Source organism: Neolamprologus multifasciatus, chromosome 7, assembly GCF_963576455.1.
Source record: "Neolamprologus multifasciatus chromosome 7, fNeoMul1.2, whole genome shotgun sequence".
Lineage (NCBI taxonomy): Eukaryota > Metazoa > Chordata > Actinopteri > Cichliformes > Cichlidae > Neolamprologus > Neolamprologus multifasciatus.
In genome coordinates this window covers 67,468,022-67,489,525 of record NC_140445.1, presented here as the reverse complement: position 1 = coordinate 67,489,525, position 21,504 = coordinate 67,468,022, and the positions used below count along the sequence as shown (strand labels likewise).

Here is a 21,504-nt window from a genome sequence, read left to right as displayed (position 1 = left end):
TAGACCAAAATACTCAATTTTGCGCTACAAGGGCCTGATATCCACTTATGAGGACATTATACTGCATATTATACTTTGAAACAAATATCCTCATATGTGGCTCTCATTTTTCTTAGAAACAAAAATCAGGTAATTCTTTGTTTTTTACATTCATCGGGTCCCAATATGCCCAAATATCGTAGAGAAATTTAAAATGCATGCCGTGGAAGAGTTCGGGTCTTAGGAGGTTAAAGGTGTAAACGACAAGTGTTTCTCCACCTTTAGCCTCCTAAGACCATGAAGGTGCAGCCAGACTTTAAAGGACGAGAAGCTAGCAGCCGGTGACTTGGGACCGAAATGTAAACACACGACTCACCCAGCGTGGCAGGGGTACTCACTAACTGCGCTTCATATGACAAGAATAACAAACAGTGGAGGCAAATTACTGATGTGGTTAAGCAGCTGGTTTGAACAGCTTGACCCAACATCTGAGGTACAAACTTTATTTTAGTTTAAAATAACTTCCAGAGCATTCTCAACAGTCACATAAGTTATTGTTAAACAAATATGTTTTACCTGAAGTATCTAGGAACAATTTCACCCAGGTTACTTTTGTACTTTTGTGCTGCGTCACTCGATATAATACTGCTTCTCCTGGCATCTTGTTTCAAAAGATTGCCCCTTCAGTATCCGGTCTTTAAGTGATGATGTATGAACCCGGCTTCCGGGTCCAAACTACACTGCGTTTATTAAGGCTGGAGTGGGAAAAAAGTTAGCTTCACTGCTAATGTGTTTATATCATGCTAACATAGCTGTGTAGCTACCCACCACGTAGCACATTATTATATAGCAGCTAGCCCAACTTCAGTAATCCTACAAACGTCACTGCTGTTTAGTTTTCTGTCTTCATTTATGTTGGAAGTGACAGCAGAGCTGTACGTCTTAATTTTTCAGAAACCCCTCAGTCAGAACATGCTATATCATGTTTAGGTGGAAACTAGCAAGCTAACTTCCTGCTTACTTCTAACTCTGTTAACCTTCATAAACTCTGTTTTCATGGATGCCTGGATGTTAAACCTATTTGTTACACCTGGTAAAGCAGCCATACTGCTCATTTTATTAAAGGTGAAAGGATTTAGACAGTTTGTAACTCTCAGTGATGCCGTAGTGTTCGTTTGACTCATTTAAAAAGGATTGAAAATGATCTTTTATTTAGTTGCAACTATAAATGGTGCTGCCCGCAAGCTGCAAGTATCAATAAAATGTTGTGACCAGCTTTTTGTCTGGATTATTCTATATTGAAGTAAAATGGGCATGATATTTCTGGCCATATCGACATATGATAATTTGAGGCAATATCACCCACCCCGAATTACAATGACAAATGTGCACTATATTAAGGGTAGAATGAAATTTTCTCTGGCAGATGACAGCTGTGTTGTGAAATGTGCATATGTGCACAGTTTAGCCCGCATGCAGTGACCTCTGTAGAGGATCACATTATTATAACCCAGACACAATGGCTACATGTCAGAGTTGTAACAGAGGCATTGACTGAACAACACTGGGGAAAATGTGGAGTAGGGCAAGACAGCACAGTGTGAATCTATTTTTTAAAAGTCTCGTGCTAATGTATGGTGCATTAGCAGCACAGTGAGTGGCTTAAATGCCTTGAAAGGCTGGCTGTAGTCCGTGGAAGTGCACTAAATCTGCCGTGCCCCTCCTGATCTCCTATAGCCAGCTGGCACCATTTTAAAAACTAGACTGTCATGATGGAAATCCAGCTTATCCGGACTGACTTGAGCATGTTATTAAACATTGTCAGAAATTACAAAGCCAGGCTTCATGTTTAGCTGGTGAAAAATGTGTGTAATTTAGTGTACTTTACTTGATGGTTATTATTCCTGTTATATGGTAGGAACATTGTTACGGTGGGATCGGTCTGAGCCAGTATCCTTCTAGCTTTGCTTTTCTAACTTATGTTTGTTTACTTTGCTCCCTTTTCTTTTTCAGAGGTCCCCACATTTCAAGAGGAGACGAAAACCTTATTTGGAAATCTTATGGACGAAGGTGTGTATTTTAGTTTTTCTCCCTGTTCATCTACAGTTATAGTGCTTATACCAGTGTTTCCAGCAGGCTTTTTAACCGTATCTGTCCTCATTCCTTTTGTAGTCCTAGCTACGGGGTGAGTTGTTTCCTGTTTTGGGAATTTGGTACTCTTAATTTACTTCACTTGGACAGCACCTAACACACTGTAATTGTCTAATGTAACACATGGAGGGGTATGCAAGATGACTTTTATTTCACCTTTTTGTCAAACGTGCATACACTACTGTGTGATCGCCTATTTTCTAAACAGAACGTTGCATAGCTTTTCCCTTGTTGTGCTTCTCCTGAACACAGCAGGCTGTGTGCACAGTCATTGTTTGTGTCTGTTCTGTCATCCTCCATCCTCTCGACACAGTGCAGTATCTCTCTCTGTCTGGTTAGCTGACTCACTGTTTCTGTCTCTTCAGTCTCTTTGCGCACACGATTTTTACCTTCTTCGCACACCTTTTGCTGCACCCTTCTCGGTAATGTATAATTTTGCTATAAAGGAGAAGAGTCGTCCTGAATTACTCAACAGTATCAACAGTGTGTTTAGATTTTTTTTTTCTTGGTGGTGGGGGGGTTTAAAAGTAAATTCAGGCTGCAGAAGTCATTTCTAAGCCACCTGCTAACAACAAAAGTTTGCTGCTCGTCTATTCTTTTCCTCTTTCTTGGGAGCAGCACCCCCTTGGCCTCTCATGTGTCAGCTAAACAAGTGATGCTATGTTTATCCCTACACACTCCATTTAGCTCTGCATGTCGCAGCTTGTTATAGCCTTATATGCTGCAAATTACTTATTGTTTCATCATATGTAACGTTCAAGCCAGGAAACTACAAAGGAGAATAATTCGGTATCCTCTAGTCTGGTTTGTTGGTGGCATTTTGTGCTAAAATTCCAGCTGTTGTTAATAGTAATCTCTATAATATTACCACTATCAACACAAAATAGCCCAATATCTGCACTTGTACTGTGTGTGTGTGTGCGTGCGTGCGTGTGTGTGTGTGTGTAGCAGCGCTGCTTCTCAGCTGCTAGACTACAAAACCCTTCTCCCCCTTTCATGGCCCCTTGGTTGAGGTCCAGTGATGATCTATTTCAGTAAAGTATGTTGAGCCATACATTAGCTCTGTTCAGTAATGCAGCCAGTATTCTTCAATAAGATGGTGCTGCAGTGTACTCGTGTGGCAGAAGCACTAATCAGCCACGCCTTAAGCACACAGACGTCCTTTCACAGAAACGCAGCTGGTAGCTGACATCCACATTTACCAAAGTAGTAAGTTCATGGTTGTCCTTTTTTCCCTTTCCCCACTCTCACATGAGGTGCATGGCACAGTTGTCAGAGTGAACAGAACAGATTCTACATTTTCATGATCATGTTAAGACTGTTAAGACTCTGTTTTATGTCGGTGTATTTTTATGTGGACACCAATTATTGACAAGTACACAAGTTTTCTAAAGGTCTCAATAGATCTACAACAAATGACTCTGCAGTTGTGAAGAAACTATTGTCTTCAAGCATAAGCGCTAAGCTGGTGATGCTACCACATGCTGGATATTTCAGTCTTGCCTTTGCAGAAAGTCCTGAGCTAATTTGGTCTCACTGTTCCTGGTGCTGTTGCTAGCATGCTAGCTAGCAAAGGCGTTCTATTAATAGCTGCTAAGGCAGTATCTCCATCGCAGCAGATGTTTACAGACAGACAGGCAGGCACAGGGAGCACTAGCTAATACAGCCTCTGATTAGATCCAGTTTTTATTTATTTTTTATTTATTTTTTTAACCTCAGCACATGGCATGAGTGTGTGCATGTGAGCATGCAGACAAGATTTACCCTAGCAGGTGAGGCAGTGCTGCCTACTGGTACCAGCTACTAAGCTAGACATAAGAGGGATGCTTACACGAGTAATGATGGCGTAGATAGAAGCATCACATTCGACACTCGTAGCTACAGGTTTACGCTATTATCTGGCAAATGACTCCGCTGTCAGCAGGAAATGAAGTAATTATTACTGCTAAAACATGGGTTTTCAGTGCTGTTTGTGGAGAGCTGGAGCTTGTGCAAAGAGAGCGCATTCAAACTTATGTGGCTCTAAAATAGCACAGTACAGCGGCGGCCTTAGTGGAGGATGGTCTCAAAGTGACTGTCTTATTTATTTGGTTATTCTAAAGGTCTTCAAAAATTGCTGGTTATTGCTAGTTCTTTGAATCACCATCAAAGGGAAAGAGGAAGTGCTTCCCTTCTGTAAAAACAAGGACCCAAATGTTTTATCAAACATCATAATTTACTTGCTAAATGGAGGTAAGTTGCCCGGGAAGACCTCAGAAGACCACCTATGAGGGCCTCTGACTCAGCTACAGCAGCAGCTGAGTATGTTTTCTTCTACTCTTTTTGAAATTGTTAAATTTGTGCTAAGTTAGGTGAATTGAGCAAAACCAAAGCTTTGGTGGTGTTAATTTCCCAGCTGTTTCGTCTGCCTACATATCACTGTGGTGTCTCATTGGCCGAGTCTTGTCTTCACCTCCCACACATACAGTCCCTTCTCCATATTATTCCTGTGTGCCGGCCCTCCCTCTGTCTGTAGGTAGGGCTATAAAAAGGAGCAGACTAGATGATGTAGTCCACCCAAATTACTGTACTGACCTGAAAAATGTGACCTGAGAAATATTCTTCTTATCCTTTTTTTTTCCTTCTCCCCCCCTCTGCACACTCTTGTTCATCCTCATTGCGGTGTCACCCCATCAGTCTATCGTCACGCCACCTCCCTTTTTTGTTTTTAAACCACCTCCTTCCTGACTCAAATGGTTATGTCTGATTCATTCAGATGGAAGCGTGTTTCCACCAATGGGGAAAAATATCCCCGACACTAGCTCACTCAAAATCGTGTAGTGGACATCATCAGTCAGCTTTCAGTGTAGAGTAAACACGAACAGTGCTATTCATGTTGGCGAGTAACGCAAGGATTTCATCATTTCTTAAACCACATTGAAAGTACTCAGCACTTTGCATATTTATGCCTGCCAGCTGTAGCACTGGCAGCTGATGCCATCCACCTCCTGCTTCCCAGTAACAAAGCAATGACGTACCTTTAAAAAGGCTTCCTGATTTTTCTCTAAATTTTGACTTATTAACTTGAAATTTTGAGAAGAACTCAAAGTTTAGAATTATGGATGCAATCATTGTTTTTCTTTTCCAGCTGCGTAAACTAGCCTCCCTGCATTCTCCTCTTCCTCAACACAATTGTTCTCCTGCCCGTCACATTCGGCTGCCACCTCTCTCCTTTGCCTCACAGGCCATCTCATCCTTATCCACAAACCTGTTACCAAGGCAACTACACAGCACGATGAGAAACATCAGTGCCACACCACATCGGAGTTCACTTTACTGTCTGGTTGTTATTTAATTAAAGTGACAGAAAATCTGCGTAGCTGACTCGTTGCAGTGATGACAGTGTTTTACATCAGTGACAGAATACTGAAGAATACTCTTCCTGCACTGTAGGCTTTTTTTAAAGCATGGTAGAAAGATTTGGTTTTCACAGAGAGATGAATTTATTACCCCTTAAGAATCCATCCACTCTAAATATAATCCAAAAGTTTGCATTAGTCATACAAAGTGTGGTAGAATGACGAGTCTCCTGAGATTGCTCCAAGTGGGTTATCATGATTTCAGTGAGGAAATGAAGCTCTCTGGTATTGGCACGCTTTGTGTGCTACAGACTGTTTAACTATGAAGTGTTTGTAATTCTGGAGATTAAACATTAAGTGTATGGCGAGTGTAATAAGCGCTGGATTGTGCCTAGCTGTGAGAGAAAGGATTAGCTCAGCATGTAGCCGCACATCATCATGCAAGCTGCAACATGTGGCCAGTGAGCGCAACGTGTGGCCAGTGAGTGCAACGGGAGGAAAGAAGCTGAGTTTCCTCTTGATATATATATATTTTTTCTCCCGGTGTCGCTAACCGGACAAGACTTCCTGTTCTGTTCACAGATGTTTGTTTATAAACACAGCTAAATGAAGTGGCCATATAAAACAACTACATCACCATCGGGCTATAGCCAGAGGTTTGCATTCCAGCATCCTTTTGATTTCCACACAGCTTGTTTACTTTTGTGCAACCAGGCAGGACAAACATGATTCAGGTCAGTAGAAAACTAGGGCTGTGCGGTATGACCAAAATCTCATATCCCGATCGTCCTGATAACAGACATGAGTTGTAAAGGGCGACGTTTTCTTTGAGTATTTATTACAAGGTGTGCTGCGGGGAAAAGCCTGTTCTAACGTTTGAGTCTAAGGTTTATTTTTTTAACACCTGGCGACTCTTTTTTTTAAATTTTTTTTAAAAATTCTCATCCGTAAGTAGTCTGCTCTTTCACGTGATTCGGTTTATTTTGAAAAGTCTCAACAGGATCTTGAGCTTTATTGTGAAAGGTTTATGTGGAACATAAACAAGCGGACAAGCGATGCTGTTACCGTTGTTGTTGCTAACCACAACGCATAAAAACAGGCGCTTGTCCGTCTGTAGTGTGGTTATATTACATATAAGGGAAAGAGAACTTTAAGAAATTAATAATAACTACAGTGACCATCAAAACGATGAGAAAATATTGCTGTAAACAGTTTATTTCGCGACACCACGAAACAAACGATAGCGTAAAATGAAACGATGGACGTTTTTATATCGTCATCTGATATATATCGTTATATCAAACAGCCCTAAGTAGAACCGTCTAACACTGGACACAAACGGGAATCAAACCATTGCCAAAAGATGATTGATATTCATACTTGATATTCGTACATATAAAATTATTCATTTATTATATAAATTGTATAGTAATGCATTTCAATTCTCAAACTATACACATTAGATCAATCGTCTTATGAACATGCATATCATAAAGTATTGATTAACATTAAAGGTCTGCCTGGTGTAGAGGACTGAGTGATGGCTGGAAGGCGCCAGTAGGAGTAACACAGCATATTTAGACCCCACAGCTGCTGATACAGACCTAACGGAGACACTCGGTCTGAGCGATGACTTGACTTCTACATGCACTACATGAACTTTCAGCGCAGTTTTTGTCTTTAATCCGTATGAATGAAGAGTTTGTTAGCTCACAGCTACAAAAACAATGATTCAGTTGGTGCAGAGAAGTAGCTTGGGGAATGTATTTAATTTCTCCTGTGTAGTTTATGGGCTGTATTCACATCATATATCTGTCATTCTGTTGTGTGACTGCAGGAAATTGTATACATGGCAAAGATTTGTGAATTTGGCTGTAGTTGTGAAGCAAACTGATATAAATTGCTAACAGAGACAGCTGAACTAAAGCACATGAAGCCAAACGAACATGGAGATGTCTGTGGCTGTCTGTTTGATGAAAATGCTTCTTAATTCCTGCGCAATTTGTGGTCTTGCTTCGGCGTTTGATTTTTCCTTATAGCTCTGACCTGTGTATGAACAGTTGGAGCTAACGCTTTAGCTGCATCAGTCCTGCTAGGACACAACAGCATGGGCATCATCAGCTGAAGTATTTAACAGGTCTTCTGTGTCAATTAGACATCACACGTCCCTTTTTGATATTTTACCAGTCATTAGGTTTGTCATGAAGCCCACCACACACACACAAAGAACCAGATGCCCTTCCTGATTTATCCCTCCCAGAGATTTGACTCCTCCCAGTGTTGAGTCTATGAATATTTCAGGTGATGTGTGAATGTGTAAACTGTACACGATGGCGTTAACGCAAAACCAAAAACTACACCTTGAACACCGTGAATAACAGGAAAGTAAACGTCTTAATTTGGGAACAACGTTAGCAGCTTGACTCAACAGCCAACATATATGCTGTGGTGTATATAACAGTCATATAGCATGTTGATAACGTTACAGTAAAAGAAAAAGTGTTAAAGGTGTTTAATTTTGTAGGGGTGCAACCATACACAAAATTCACGGTTCGGTTCGATACTTTGGTGTCACGGTTCGATATTTTTTTCGATACAAAAAATGTTCATGCTTTTTTTAATTTGTCATTTATTAAAATTATAAATATATATTTTAACTCAAAAGTACAGTTTTTAAATTTAATGTTGCTGAAACAACAAAGTAATAAAAAAAATCTATCTGATGGAGAAATCGCTCGTCCTTGGAAAAGAGAGTTTATTACAGAGAAATGGCTCTCTTCTCCTCGATGCATGAAGGAGCGTTTCCGCAGGTCCTTCCTCCCTGCAGCTGTTAGACTGTACCATCAGAACTGATGTTCACATCTGCGCTGTAACTGCAATAAGTTAATTAACCGATTCGCACTACAACCTGCTTTGCCTCTTATCTGTAGTTATTTTTATTTAATTTAATAACTGTACAGTACTCTCTGTACATAGTAACCACTGTCCTTGATGTAAATATGTAAAAATTGTGTATGTTTCTGTTCCCTGTCCTGTGTACTGTTTGTATGTGTCTTTTTGGCTGCTGTTACAACCAAATTTCCCCTTGTGGGACAATTAAAGGATTATTCTAAAATAAAAGCTATACTATACTCTTCTTCTGGGCTCTATTCTCAGCAGCATATTAAACATATCAGGTCCCCATAAGGAGAATCATGTGCTAACGGCTGTCTAAATCAGCGGTCCCCAACCTTTTTTGCGCCACGGACCGGTTTATGCCTGACAATATTTTCACGGACCGGCCTTTAAGGTGTTGCGGATAAATACAACAAAATAAAACTAGTACCAGTACCGAAAAGGTTTATTCATAACACGCGTGAAAAGACCCAGGAAAACCGAGTAAACGATAACAAATTAACGCTGAAAACCGATTTTAAAAACCCTGAAAACTATAATTTTCACACCTGAGCCTCAACTCTCGCGGCCCGATACCAAACGACTCATGGACCGGTCCGAGGCCCGGGGGTTGGGGATTGCTGGTCTAAATGACTCGGGTAAAGTTTGTAGCATGCGTGCTTGTTGTTTTTGTCTGCTTCCACTTGTCTTTGCACTAGGATGATGTCAGAGTAAATGTGCAGTCATATTCGTTGTGTTCCCACTAGTGCTGTCAGCGTTAATCTGAAATGACGTTAACGCCACAACACGGCAAATCTCCGTTAACGAGCTACCGCGGATCGCCCCGTGCGTGGGGCTGGACGGCTAACATGTTAACGAGCTAACTGCGCTAACACACTAGTTCCCACCAATGTAATTGAGCATTGCGTGGCACATCCGACATACTGTTTTACTTTAGTCCATGACACGCTTACCTTCAGGGTCATACGTCACATGAAAACCAAAATGGTTCCAAACGCCAGATCTGAATGAGGGTGGGGGAGGTTCAATTTGCCATGTTGCAACGAGCTTAGCTTCTGTCTTGTTAGCTTGTGCTGCGCTCAGTGAATCTGCGCTCGACAGTGCAGCCTAGGTGGAGTAGTTGAACACAGATCCACTGAGCGCTCAACACAGACAGCATCGTCAGAAGAAAAGTTGATAAAATAAATTAAAAATTTTGCATTGTTCATACATATGCGAACCGAACCGAAAGCACTGTATCGAACGGTTCAATATCGATACGAGTATCGTTGCACCCCTATAATTTTGGTATATTTTCATTTACGTTTTTAAACAAACTGCATGCTCTGCAACCAGCATCAACATCGTGATGTTTGTCCTTCATGTCCGTTGTCTTGTCTGTTTCTTCCACCTTCTCAGTGACCTGTTTTGACTCCGATGTAGAGGAAGAGCTGCCAACAAAGGGAGGGCTAGACAATTAGTCATACTTCTCTTTTAACTAAGGCTTGGTAATGGTATGGTAAAATATGATCTGCTTATGGCTTTAACCATCCTCCTCTCTTGTCAGAAATGAGTCGCCAGACTGCCACCGCGCTGCCCACAGGAACATCTAAGTGCCCTCCCTCTCAGCGTGTGCCCACCCTTTCAGGCACCACAGCCTCCAACAGTGACCTGGCGAGCCTGTTTGAGTGTCCTGTCTGCTTCGACTATGTCCTCCCCCCAATCCTCCAGTGCCAGTCCGGACACCTGGTGTGTACAGTCCAGCCTGTAACTGAACCTGAACTGGTTGTTGTTGCTAGTAAAATTTCTTGCAGAAGCATAATTGTGAAGATTAACATTTTAGTAAACTTGTCATGAACATACTTTTTATTTATCTTATTTTTCTTCTTTCCCAGGTGTGCTCCAACTGCCGGCCTAAGCTCACTTGTTGCCCCACCTGCCGAGGTCCCCTGGGTTCCATCAGGAACCTGGCCATGGAGAAGGTGGCCAACTCTGTCCTTTTCCCCTGCAAGTATGCCTCATCAGGCTGCGAAGTCACCTTGCCTCATACCGACAAGACCGAGCACGAAGAGCTTTGCGAGTTTCGGCCGTATTCCTGCCCCTGCCCCGGCGCCTCTTGCAAGTGGCAGGGATCATTGGATGCAGTCATGCCTCACCTGATGCACCAGCACAAGTCCATCACCACACTGCAGGTTAGAAGTTACTCAGCTCCTCAGTTTCTTCCACAAAGCATGCTCCTAAAGGTGTGTGCCATTTTTACTAAGTGAGGATGAGACACTTTGAAGACTATCTGAATCGATGCTATTTAAACATGGATCGTGCAGGGTTTGCAATTAAGTTTGTGACTTAGAAATAAACTCTTAGAAATAAACTAGAAATGAAAGTCTGAATAAACAGCGTAGAGTTTGTTCAAATGAAGTGGAAACATGGAAAACATTTCATATTCCATCCCACTAAGCTGATGGGTAATTTTGAGTGTGCCCTCTGCTGGACATCAAAGGAAACAACATGCTGTGTAAATGTGTGTTAATTTACAAATGAGTTGTTATAGCCTGCAGAATATGTTCATTTTAATACATGATTACTTTGAAATTGAAGGAACACTCCAATAGTTTACACCACTGCTAGGTGGGCGGAGCTTCTCTGGCAACAGGTGAGCTTTTGTGCTCACAGCTGAAGCGGTGTGCCTGAGATCACCACATAAGGAAATCTTCTCTCACTGATGTCATGCAAAGCCTGAGTGGCTTGTACATATAGTTGTATGATCTGTTCTGAAACCATGGAGGATCTTTGCCCCTACAACGAGAACATCCATGATGATCTTATCTGGCAACACTGACGTATTAAAGATGCTACTGGAGCCAGCAGTGCTACAGTACTGCTCTTTTTTTGTTGAAAGTGGTTTAGCCTTTTCATTTGTGGGATTGTCTTAGAAATTTGTTTTTAAAGCCGTAAGGTTGGACTGCAAGACAACACTAATGGCTACTCAGTGGCTCATATCTTACTTGGTCTTGAGAATTTAAGATGGTTTGATGTTAGCAATGAGTCGACGTGTCCATTGTGCAAAAGGTGGGGGTCGCACGTGCTCAAACAACTGATGGAGACTGTCTCTGCTTGTTCTTTACTGTTATGCTAAAAGTCAGCCTGCAGCAAGACAGCCGGATGACAAGTGCAGTGCAAATCACAACCCCTTTCAAAAAGACAACTTTAATGTGTTTCTCAGTCTCCCGAGTCCGAAAGTCGCGGTCTGGCAGACCTTTGAACTTTCCAGTGGTCGAGGTCTCATAACGGTGTGGTTGGTATCATGAGCAAACTGCTTTGTCAAATAATTGCCATATTATTCCAGAAAATTGCGTTTAACATGAGAACAACAGCTTGTTCCTTTTGCGGCTTGTTTTATAACATGTATTTATTTTGAGATCATGATGATGTAAAAGATCTTTATTTGAGCAGCGTCGGGTGTTAACTTCAGGCTGACGATTAAAGATGATTAACCCTCTTTGTGTGTCCGTCCAGGGGGAGGACATCGTGTTCCTGGCCACAGATATCAACCTGCCCGGTGCGGTGGACTGGGTAATGATGCAGTCGTGCTTCGGCTTCCACTTCATGCTCGTGCTGGAGAAGCAGGAGAAGTACGACGGACACCAGCAGTTCTTTGCCATCGTGCAGCTCATTGGGACTCGCAAGCAGGCCGAGAACTTCGCCTACCGACTGGAGCTCAACGGGCACCGGCGTCGTCTGACCTGGGAGGCCACGCCACGCTCCATCCACGAGGGCATCGCCACAGCTATCATGAACAGCGACTGCCTGGTGTTCGACACATCCATCGCACAGCTGTTTGCTGAGAACGGCAACCTGGGAATCAACGTCACCATCTCCATGTGCTAAAAACTTTGAAGAGGATTTAAAAAAACAAGAAGTTACATATTGTTAGGGGGCATTTTTTTCTTTGTTTTCTTTTTTTATTAGAGGGGAGACCTCGCAGTGCCCCGCCCCTCTCTGCCTCACTCCTTCAGACATGAATTTGGACTGTCTAATTAGGCAGCCATGGAGGCCTGGGGGGGAATGGATGGCTGAATGTTTGGATGGATGAGTGGAGGAAATGAAACAAAATAGCATAACTGTGTAGTGACGGCTATAGACTTGGAAACACATACGTGAGACCCGTGCACCCACGTGGGGCCTCGCCCTCTGTTGGTCATAAACGCGGACACAAGCCGTCAAACTCCTTTCCTGGCCACGTGTCCCCCGTCTTGGAGTGATTTCTCACCGCTCGTTCTCATCGCTCTCTCACTCTCACACACACAGACACACTTCAGACACTACGACTCTTCCCGAGCGGAACGTGGAAGGGGCTCCGGTCCCTGACTTGAAGGATCAAGCTATAGTTCAAAACGGACTCCTGGTCAGTGCTGGAGTGCTTGCAGGACAGCTAGCACTTCCTGTTTGTAATCCACCTCAGTACCCCTCAAGTCCCCCCACACTTTCCCTCACTCGGACTGGAACGGTTCCCACGCTCCCCACCCTCGCAGGGCTATGGCTGCGGCTGCTATTGACTGTTTCAAACTGGAACCCCGAGTCCCTAAAAATCTTTATCTAAAATGTATCTTCACCTGTGACTGGGGATCATCACTCACAGACATGAACGGCTGTAGCACCCCAATCCCCGAGTAACGTCCAGGAAAAGAAGCTTGGATCTGTGTAAAGGGTCCCGGGATTACTACAACTGCGCGAGCTCGTTTTGCTTCCTTCTGCTCCACACCGGTTCCTCCCCCCAAAGCTAAAGATTGCGCATCGGATGCTTGTTATTAAATTGTTGACTGTCATCATCAATTATTAAACTTTGCTGTCATACTGGTTGGATGTAAGAAGGCCCTCAGCTACGTCAGCCCTGGAGTTTTACTTTTCTAATTTTGAAGTTTTATTTTCAAAGTGGACACATCAACGGCTTTCTGACATGCCAAACGCACATTGCTCTTTGCATTACAGGCTCTGTGTGCAGGTGTAATAAATTGACCGAGGAACAAAGGGGTCCTTTTTGTTTTTTTGTTTTTAGAACAAGGAGGAAAAAACCTAAACACTGCATTTCAGTTGGAAGAATTATTATTTCTCAAGTCTATTTCTTTGGAACTATTAGTGTTTTTTATTTTATTTTATTTTTGTGTGTGCGCGCGTGTGCACTGTCTTTGCTGAAAACCTGCTCGTTTTCTCACGTCTCTTTCGTTTGTGCTCGGCCTCGTTTCTCTGTCTCACCGATTGACTGATCACCCAACAAGGAATGAGGGACAGTTTCTACCGTTACAATGTTGCTATTGTTATTATTACATGGAGATTATGACAATTATTGGTTTTTGTATTGAATTTTAAAAACAACCATTAAAAGGCAATTGTAAAAGTTGTGGCTAAACTTCAGTGTTTGTAGTTTAAAGGAAAAAAAAAAAAACAAGTTGTCGTTCTTCTGAAGGTTTCTTTTCTTCCAGAGTTGGGTTGCTTTATTTTATTTCCTCTTCATTTATTTGTCCCGCTGTCCTCTCATTTGTGTGGTAAGTCTTTCCCCTCGAGCCCTTTTGTTTTGTTTGTTTTGTTCAAGGATTGAGGGAGTTCAAGCCAATCATCTCTCCATTTCTCCTCATGTGGAGTCTCAGTAATGTTGCTGCTCTCCCTGAAGTCCTCCACTTCTGTTTTAATTTGTCATTAAATAAATCTATCTTTTTCATACTCTGTGCTTTTCTTCATTCTTTTTTTTCTTTTTCTCTGAGGCTTTTGGATTCAACACGACAATAACTGTAAAACTGACAGTACCTCCGTTTTTTGACAAGCAAAGAAATGAATGTAAGGAACATCCAGTTCAGTGGATGCTCCTGTTTGACTTTTTATTAGATTGGTCTTCCTGTTGTAAACCTTCATTTCAGCATTTTGGAAGCTTGTTTTCTTTCCCAGTTTTCCAGGTTGTTGTTGAGCTTAAGATTTGTGAAGGGTGTTCAGGTAAAAATATTTCAATATCAGCATGAAGCAAAAAGCCAAAACATTTAAAACAAAACTGGAATTTTGATTAGGAGAAGAAACACTAAAACATGATGGGGGTAGGTGAAATACAATTTTTAAAAGATTGTGGCCATCGTGAAATGGAATAAAATTCGTTGTAATAGTAAAAGCTGATCTTCCCGACAATCGGTTCATTTAAAAACTTTTCAGATCTACAGCGAACAGTTTTACATGAACAACATAAAATACAATGTCTGTTTCAGGTCTGTTGTCATTACAGGTGTCTCATAACTGTCAGGAGTGGTCACAGAGCAGGAAGAAATGCAGGTAAGAGCGTTGGCAGCACATTGTTTAGCTAGGTCGCCCCCACGATGCTGAATCGTGAAACAAAAAGACCTACTGGCGGGAGAGACGGCCAATTGGCGTGAAATCCCTCCAAGCCACGTCTGCACCCCAGGCAGGCATCACTGCTCCCCTGGGAGTAAACCAGCTGTGACAGATGTTAGCCAGAAAAGTAGGGAAATGCAAAGCTTACAGCAAACTCTGAGACCTGCTGCCTGACACTGACTGAAGCTTTGTGCCAGACAGTGGAGGCAATGGAAGATCATGACAGTGGGCTTAGGGTAACGTGTTTAACATATGCACTGATGTGATTTATAATTCAATGCAAGATCTTCAAACACAATGCCATTTAATGGAGAAAAAAATCTGTTCACTCAGATATTTAAACATCTGAGTGGTGGAATTAAAAAAAGCAGTTCTAGTACAGCCCTGTGATACTGCCCTTAATGCATCTGGTGGCCTCCTTAGTTTCTCATTGTTAAGTGGGTTTGTGGATGTAGGGCAGCCTTTGAGGTCAGACAGGTAGGTCGCGCAGGCAGTAAGAAACAGGAATAGTTCTGTGCAGCTGCAGGAGCACAAGCTGTTGGTACAATGGATGCTGTCAAGTAGCGCAGAAGACTGTAGGAGTAGGATGGTCTGATGCAGGTCTGGGAGGGAACACCAGCCTGCATCTCATCAGGAGCATGCCCAGAAGCTCACACTTAAGGGCAACGCGGTATCTTGACAGACTGGAGAAGCTGGGGAGCGCATCACTGATTTTCCAATTGGCAGACGACCCACTACATCTCCTGAGCCAGAAAATGATACAAGGAATAGGGTTGTGATGTGACGACTCCTAGAGTGAGCAGCCAAAAGAAGAATAATTACACCACCAGCCTGAACTGCTGATACAAGTCAGAATTGGCCTGTTCGCTCATGTCGCAGCAGAAATGGAGTCTCATCAGTTTCCTGTTCTAAGCTGACGAGAGTGGCCCCCTGTGTGACGTCCTGACTGGATATTTTCTTCTTTCAGACGATTCCCAGTGAGACAGGAACAATTAAGGTCAGGCGGTCTAGCACCAACAACCGTGCCACAAAGCAGCTTAAAATCACAGTTCTGGGTGGCTGTAGCTCAGGTGGCAGAGCAGGTCAGCCACTAATCAGAAGGTCGGTGGTTCGATCCCAGGCTGCCTCCTGGATATGCCAAATATCCTTGGGCAAGAGACTACTACTGGTGGTGGTCAGAGGGCCCGGTGGCGCCAGTGTCCGGCAGCCTCGCCTCTGTCAGTGCGCCCCAGGGCAGCTGTGGCTACAATGTAGCTGCCATCACCAGTGTGTGAATGTGAGTGTGAATGGGTGAATGACTGAATGTAGTGTAAAGCGCTTTGGGGTCCTTAAGGACTAGAAAAGTGCTATACAAATGCATTTACCAACTTCAGCAGGCCATCCTGACTATACCTAAATGCACTGAATTGCTGCCATATGTAGCAAAAATATGGTATTTGTCCCAGTCTTAAAAGCAATAGAATCAGTGCCTCCTCAGGGTGGTTGCTATAGAAAAAAAATTCATTTTTAATTTTATCTTAGTATGTAAATATCATAATTAAAAGCAACTGAAACAATATTTTCAACCTGGGTTTAGGTTTCGCTCTGTTATCACCCCGAAAGAGATCTCTCAAAAACTTCTCACATTCTTGGTGTGTTTGAGGCGATGAGCCTTCTTGTACAATATTTAAGACATTTAAAGTAAGCAGACATAAGAGTTCATCTTTAACCCGTGATGAAAAACAAAGCAAGTTTGCCCATTTTTCTATGGAGAATGCTGCATTTTATTCTTCTTCCACATACATAGAACCATATGTGCACTGTAGCCAAAAATGTGCATATTTACAAAAATGAAATCAATATACACAAAAGAATTATAATACAAGAGAAAAGAAATCCTTCAGTAATCCTTACGATAACAACAGAGCAAGTACAAACAAAAGTTATTTTTGACACCTTGTGAAGTTTTTGTGCAGAGATTCTTTTCTCACAAGATGAAATGTTTGTATGTTACAAAATCAGATGCACATTAAATATGCAAGCTGCAGCTCCGGGTAAGGGTGAAACCGCTGCAGCCTTCATTGCGGTACATCTGTAACTTAAACTATGTCATCTTAACACTATTTTTTATGAGCAAACTTATGATCCGTCATTTTAAATGCAAATTAATTTTCAAAGGGTAAGTCTAAACTGTTTTAGTGTTTGTTTCCATTCAAGGTCAGACAACTGACACGTGTCGGCTACAGACAGAAACTTTTAACCCAGAGCGGGTCAGTTTGGGAAGTAACGTCACTTTGATCATCAGAGCAGCAAATTCAGGTTTTCTTCAGAGATCATTTATAAAGTGCAGCTTTGAGAAAGAACACAGAACTATGAGAGAAGGGACTTTCTGCAAATATCATATGAAAAAGAAAAATCACCAATGAGATAAAACAGTGTATAATGGTCTACCTTTGAAGGGGGGAAAGCATCTAAAACTGGGTTTGAGAAGGTAGAGTTGGGAGGGGCTGGTTAAATTAACTAGAAACGTTTTTTGGTAGTTGTTTAAATTCAGCTTGAATATGCACCCATATCGTAACTCGGAGAAACTGCTTGTGAACAACAGCCTCTAAATGTTGGCCACGAGCACGCCTAAGGGTGTTTCTTTGATGTGCTCAGCTGCCAAAACAGAAGCTTTGATGTAATTTCCTGCTTAACTTTTGACCAGCTACTGCTTTTGGGGATTTCTATTCACTTTATACTTTCATCCGACTGATCTCATGCTTCCTGAAATTCTGGCTGTCTCAATTAAAACGCAATTCCAACAGATGCACTGCAAACGAAAACAAAGTGTTCTTTTAAACTTCCCGTGTTAATATTGAACGACTCCGAACTGCACAAACCGATGTTAGGTTTGTAGCCTGGTACTGCTTGACAGTGGAAAAAGAAAAAAAATGCTTTGCTGAAAGTTTCAAAACATGCAAAAACCTGCCAGCGTCACACGTGTCTCAACATAAAGCTGGAGAACAAGCTGAGAGTCTGTATTAAGAAGTCAGCAAAGTTCGGGAGAGGAAACCGGTCGTGCGCTGAGCTGGTGCCACGGTCCAGAAAGAGCGCGCCCAGTGCTGGTCCCACATTCATGGAATCTCTGGACTGTTGTCGAGAAACAAAGAAATGATTACCTAGAGACTTTTCTTGTTTGACGAATGTGGTAACTTTTAACATTTTGGTGACGCAGACACCGGTGCTGTCGACCTTAATCGACCTGAAAGTGAAGGAGAGAAAAAGTAGATCGTCCCAAACGATGGGTTTCAACAGTAGCAGCTAGTTTGACGATCAGTCTCGATGAAAAATAAAAATAATTAAAGAAAAAGTCCTCCAAGCTGGAAGAGATGGTAAAATAAATTATTTTTATATATATCCTTGCGTCTGTATGCACTGCGCGTATATCTGCTGATCGTCTTAACTGAGAGTTCTTTATCCGAGCAGCAACCCAGAAAGGGCGTTCAGGTCTCTCATGTACGGGTTGTCGCTGAGGATGCGGTCGATCCGCTGCTTCTGGTCGGGGAAGATGTCGTACAGTTTTCTCTTCAGCTCTGACGTCTCCCCCGGCGACCGCTGGGGCGGAGGTGAGGGAGAGGGTGAGGGAGACCGGCGAGGTGGGTGCCATTCTGGGGGCCCGGAGTGGGGCCAGTGCGCAGTGGCGTGGGCCGTCAGGGAGGTGGGGGTCCGCGGGGCAGAGTGAACAGCTTGCACGTAAACTGGCTGCTGCTGTGAGGGAGGCCGGAGGTCCGGGGGTCTGAGAGGCGGAGGCGTGCCCGGAGCTCTCCTGACAGGAAGAGAAAGAGGGTGTAAGAAGGAGCAGCGCACAGTAACCAACACTGACCCGACAAGGCCTCAGTATTTCACCACACACCAGCTGTCTTTACGTAGGAAGATGTCAAGGTGAGGGCCGTCCTTTCCCAGAGGGTCATCGGGGATCATGAAGTGGTCCTCCACAAAAGTAAACTGAAGCAATCTGCGGTCAAAGTGGACAAATTCACAAACTGTAACTGTTCTGAAACTCTAGTGGGCGCTTTCTGAACCCACACTGTGTTGTTTTTTCTGCAGCTTTTACATTCTTACTGTTGACAAACTACATGTTCAATTGCTGATTTCAAATAACTACATTTTATTCTTGAAATTTTAACATCACTACAAAAGCTGGAAAGTACTCTGGAGTTAAGACAAGATCATCAATGCACCAGGATGGCGATGCAGAACAATACAAAGGAAGACACACTTTCCGGTTCTTTGCTCATACCTTCCTAGAAATGACTTCATATTGTTGCTGACAAGCGTTTTCCATGAAAGTCTACTGATTTGGGTACAAATGTCTGTTTTCCCCAAAAAAAGTTTTAAAAAGAATTAGTCTGTGAAAATTATTTAAAAATGTTAAGAGCTTTGTTGTTTGTTGATGAAGAACTATTGACTGAGTCACAGTATGTTTACAGGTATGTGGAAATGATGGTTAAAGTCAGTGATGAGTCTCCCCTCCAGTACCATGTTTATTAAACCAGTTTGAAATAAAAACTTTACAGTTTGTGAGATTGTTGTCATGGAATTATAAGCTAAGCTAATTTTACCCCTGGTGCAGGCTGAACTCGTCAGCCTGAACAAAACAGCCTTAAATAAACAGAGTTTGTGTACGTGGGAACGCCGCTCTCTGTGTGAAGCAGTCACAACCAGGAATTAACCCATGACAGCAGCGCCGGATGGCGTCAGACCAACTTGCACAGTGGTTTCCTGTGCAAAGGGGGTCTGAGACACTGACCAACAGGGGGCGACACAATCCCACAGTCTCATACATTTAGCCCTTCATATGGGCTGTGGTGGAGTATGATAGAAGTCATGGAAAATGTTACATAGCTACTTTCAATACAAACACTCTTTGTCATCACTGATGTATATAAAGTTTCAATATATTTATTCAGTTTGCATTTATTTTATCGTAGCCTTACTACAATAAAACTAGGTGCGCTGAGAGTAATTTCTGTATTTATCACCATATAAGTAAGTCTGAGTGGTTCACAACACCCTGCAGATACAGCAGAGTGTGAATGGTTGATATCAACGGATTTATTTTCCTTAATACTTTTTCAACGGTTCTCCTGCGTGTCAAAAAACATGTGAAGGACACGATGTGGGTGTTCAAAGATCAATCATTTAAAGACGTCTCTTAGCCAAATTAAATACGTTGCTTTAACTGATGTAGCGATATGAAATTCTCATTAAGGAGTAATAAAGTGCATTATTCACTATTAGTCACCAAAACTGGATCTTTTGATTGGTGCCTGTACCCGTTTAGTTTCCTGCACACACATGAATTCTCCTTTTCCTATAAAGGACTCGCTGATTGATAGGAAATGTAAATAAAATGGTTTTAAATAGAACTTCAATCTTAACGTTGCTCCTGTGTGGACTTTCCGGTGCCATGTTAGGCAACACGTAAGTGAATGACTCACTGAGCTGTGTACACAACAATCACCTCTCTTGAATGATCCTACGCCAGGTGTCCGAGGTGTCGACAAAATCCCTCAGGTTGTCATTGGTTACGATGATCCCGTCTGTTTTTTCTGCCAGGTGGAGCATGAATCTGACGGGGAGGAAAAAAAAGGACACTTTTCCTCGTGTTCAAAAATATTATATGTGGAGAAGGTGCTGGTCAGTTTTATGATGAATGATCTGGGCTTCAAAACATCATCATATATCTGCACATGTATCTTCTAGTCGTCTATTAGAAAGATACAGATGGAGGTCAGCAGGGTGGGAGCGAACACACACAAGGGAACTTTCAACAACCGAGCGATTCAGTTATTCGGTCTTTGTCCATCCGTCTCTGTGCCCTTAGATATGAAGTGTTTGCAGGGTGTACCTGTCATCGTGCGAGGATATCCTCTGGCCACAGACTTCCCTGGAGGGGGTGAACGAGAGCAGCCTCAGGTCTTCTAGCTGGTTTAGAAAATGTTGCTCTGTAAGAAAACACCGCCGGCTGTGTCAGTAAAAACAATGACGACAAAGTGAACACACACACGTGTAACAGGTTTGTTTGGTTCCCGTACACAACGACCCGCAAGACGAAAACCCAAACAGTTGCTCCAGAAGGACTGCTGCTGATATCACCTTCAGCTGTGTTAAGTGCAGAGTGTTTGTGTTTCTACTACTAATAATAATAATACATTTTACTTAAAAACAGCGCCTTTCAAAGCACCCAAGGACACTGTACAACAGATAAAAACACAAAAACTGGAAATATACACAATAATAAGAATAACAGATAAAAGTTAGGAGCATACAGAGGTTCAAACTAGGGATGCAACGATACCAATTTTTTCAAACCGATACGATACCGATACTTGGATCTGAGTACTTGCCGATACAGAGTACAAAAACCGATACTTCTACCACACACACACACACGCACACACACACACAAATGCAATAAATTGGAAGACAGGTTTTATTTTATTCTCTGCCGATAAAAAATAAAATCTTAATAAAAATGACCACAAAAAAATTTCAAGTGAAAAATAAGCACTTCTGTTAAATTATTGCAGAGTCTCCACATTGTAATTTAACAAAATATCACTGAACTATTGGCACTGTCTCGAGCTTTCAGAATAATAAATAAACACTTCTGTTTATTTATTATTTCATATCGCGGCTCGAGTATGCTGAGAAGACGGTTCAATCCTATGTTTTCCACGGCCGGCATTGGCTGGTCATCCAGAGCGATAAAATGAGTCGAGCCTCTGTTATTTTAACTGCTCGTGGATTTTCTCTTGACATTTTT

General features: G+C 42.4%; 2 protein-coding genes and 1 long non-coding RNA gene across 5 annotated transcripts in view; 1 reads left to right on the top strand and 2 right to left on the bottom strand.

Annotated features, from left to right (window-relative positions):
- The window catches only part of siah1 (siah E3 ubiquitin protein ligase 1), a 33,252-nt gene extending 12,937 nt beyond the window's left edge, over positions 1–20,315 (top strand). For both annotated transcript variants that reach the window (XM_085164789.1, XM_085164788.1), the window contains exons 2-5: positions 1,993–2,049; positions 9,910–10,091; positions 10,238–10,534; positions 11,859–20,315. In XM_085164789.1, coding sequence (XP_085020915.1) covers positions 2,040–2,049; positions 9,910–10,091; positions 10,238–10,534; positions 11,859–12,230 — 861 coding nt within the window. In that variant the 5' untranslated portion in view covers positions 1,993–2,039 and the 3' untranslated portion in view covers positions 12,231–20,315. The remainder of the gene's footprint in view (positions 1–1,992; positions 2,050–9,909; positions 10,092–10,237; positions 10,535–11,858) is intronic.
- Positions 1–21,504, bottom strand: part of LOC146515990 (uncharacterized) — a 101,961-nt gene that overhangs the window by 23,066 nt on the left and 57,391 nt on the right. The gene's annotated exons all lie outside the window — the stretch shown is intronic.
- The window catches only part of n4bp1 (nedd4 binding protein 1), a 26,845-nt gene continuing 18,613 nt past the window's right edge, over positions 13,273–21,504 (bottom strand). The window contains exons 9-13 of one of the 2 annotated variants that reach the window (XR_014874859.1): positions 20,587–20,683; positions 20,200–20,307; positions 18,589–18,690; positions 14,914–18,501; positions 13,273–14,877 (exon numbers count right to left, since the gene is read on the bottom strand). Coding sequence is in view for 1 of the 2 variants with exons in the window: in XM_085164781.1 (XP_085020907.1) it covers positions 18,150–18,501; positions 18,589–18,690; positions 20,200–20,307; positions 20,587–20,683 (659 nt within the window). In the remaining variant the exon portion in view is untranslated. Of the gene's footprint in view, positions 18,502–18,588; positions 18,691–20,199; positions 20,308–20,586; positions 20,684–21,504 lie in introns of both variants that reach the window. The other variant, XM_085164781.1, reaches the window with a different exon arrangement.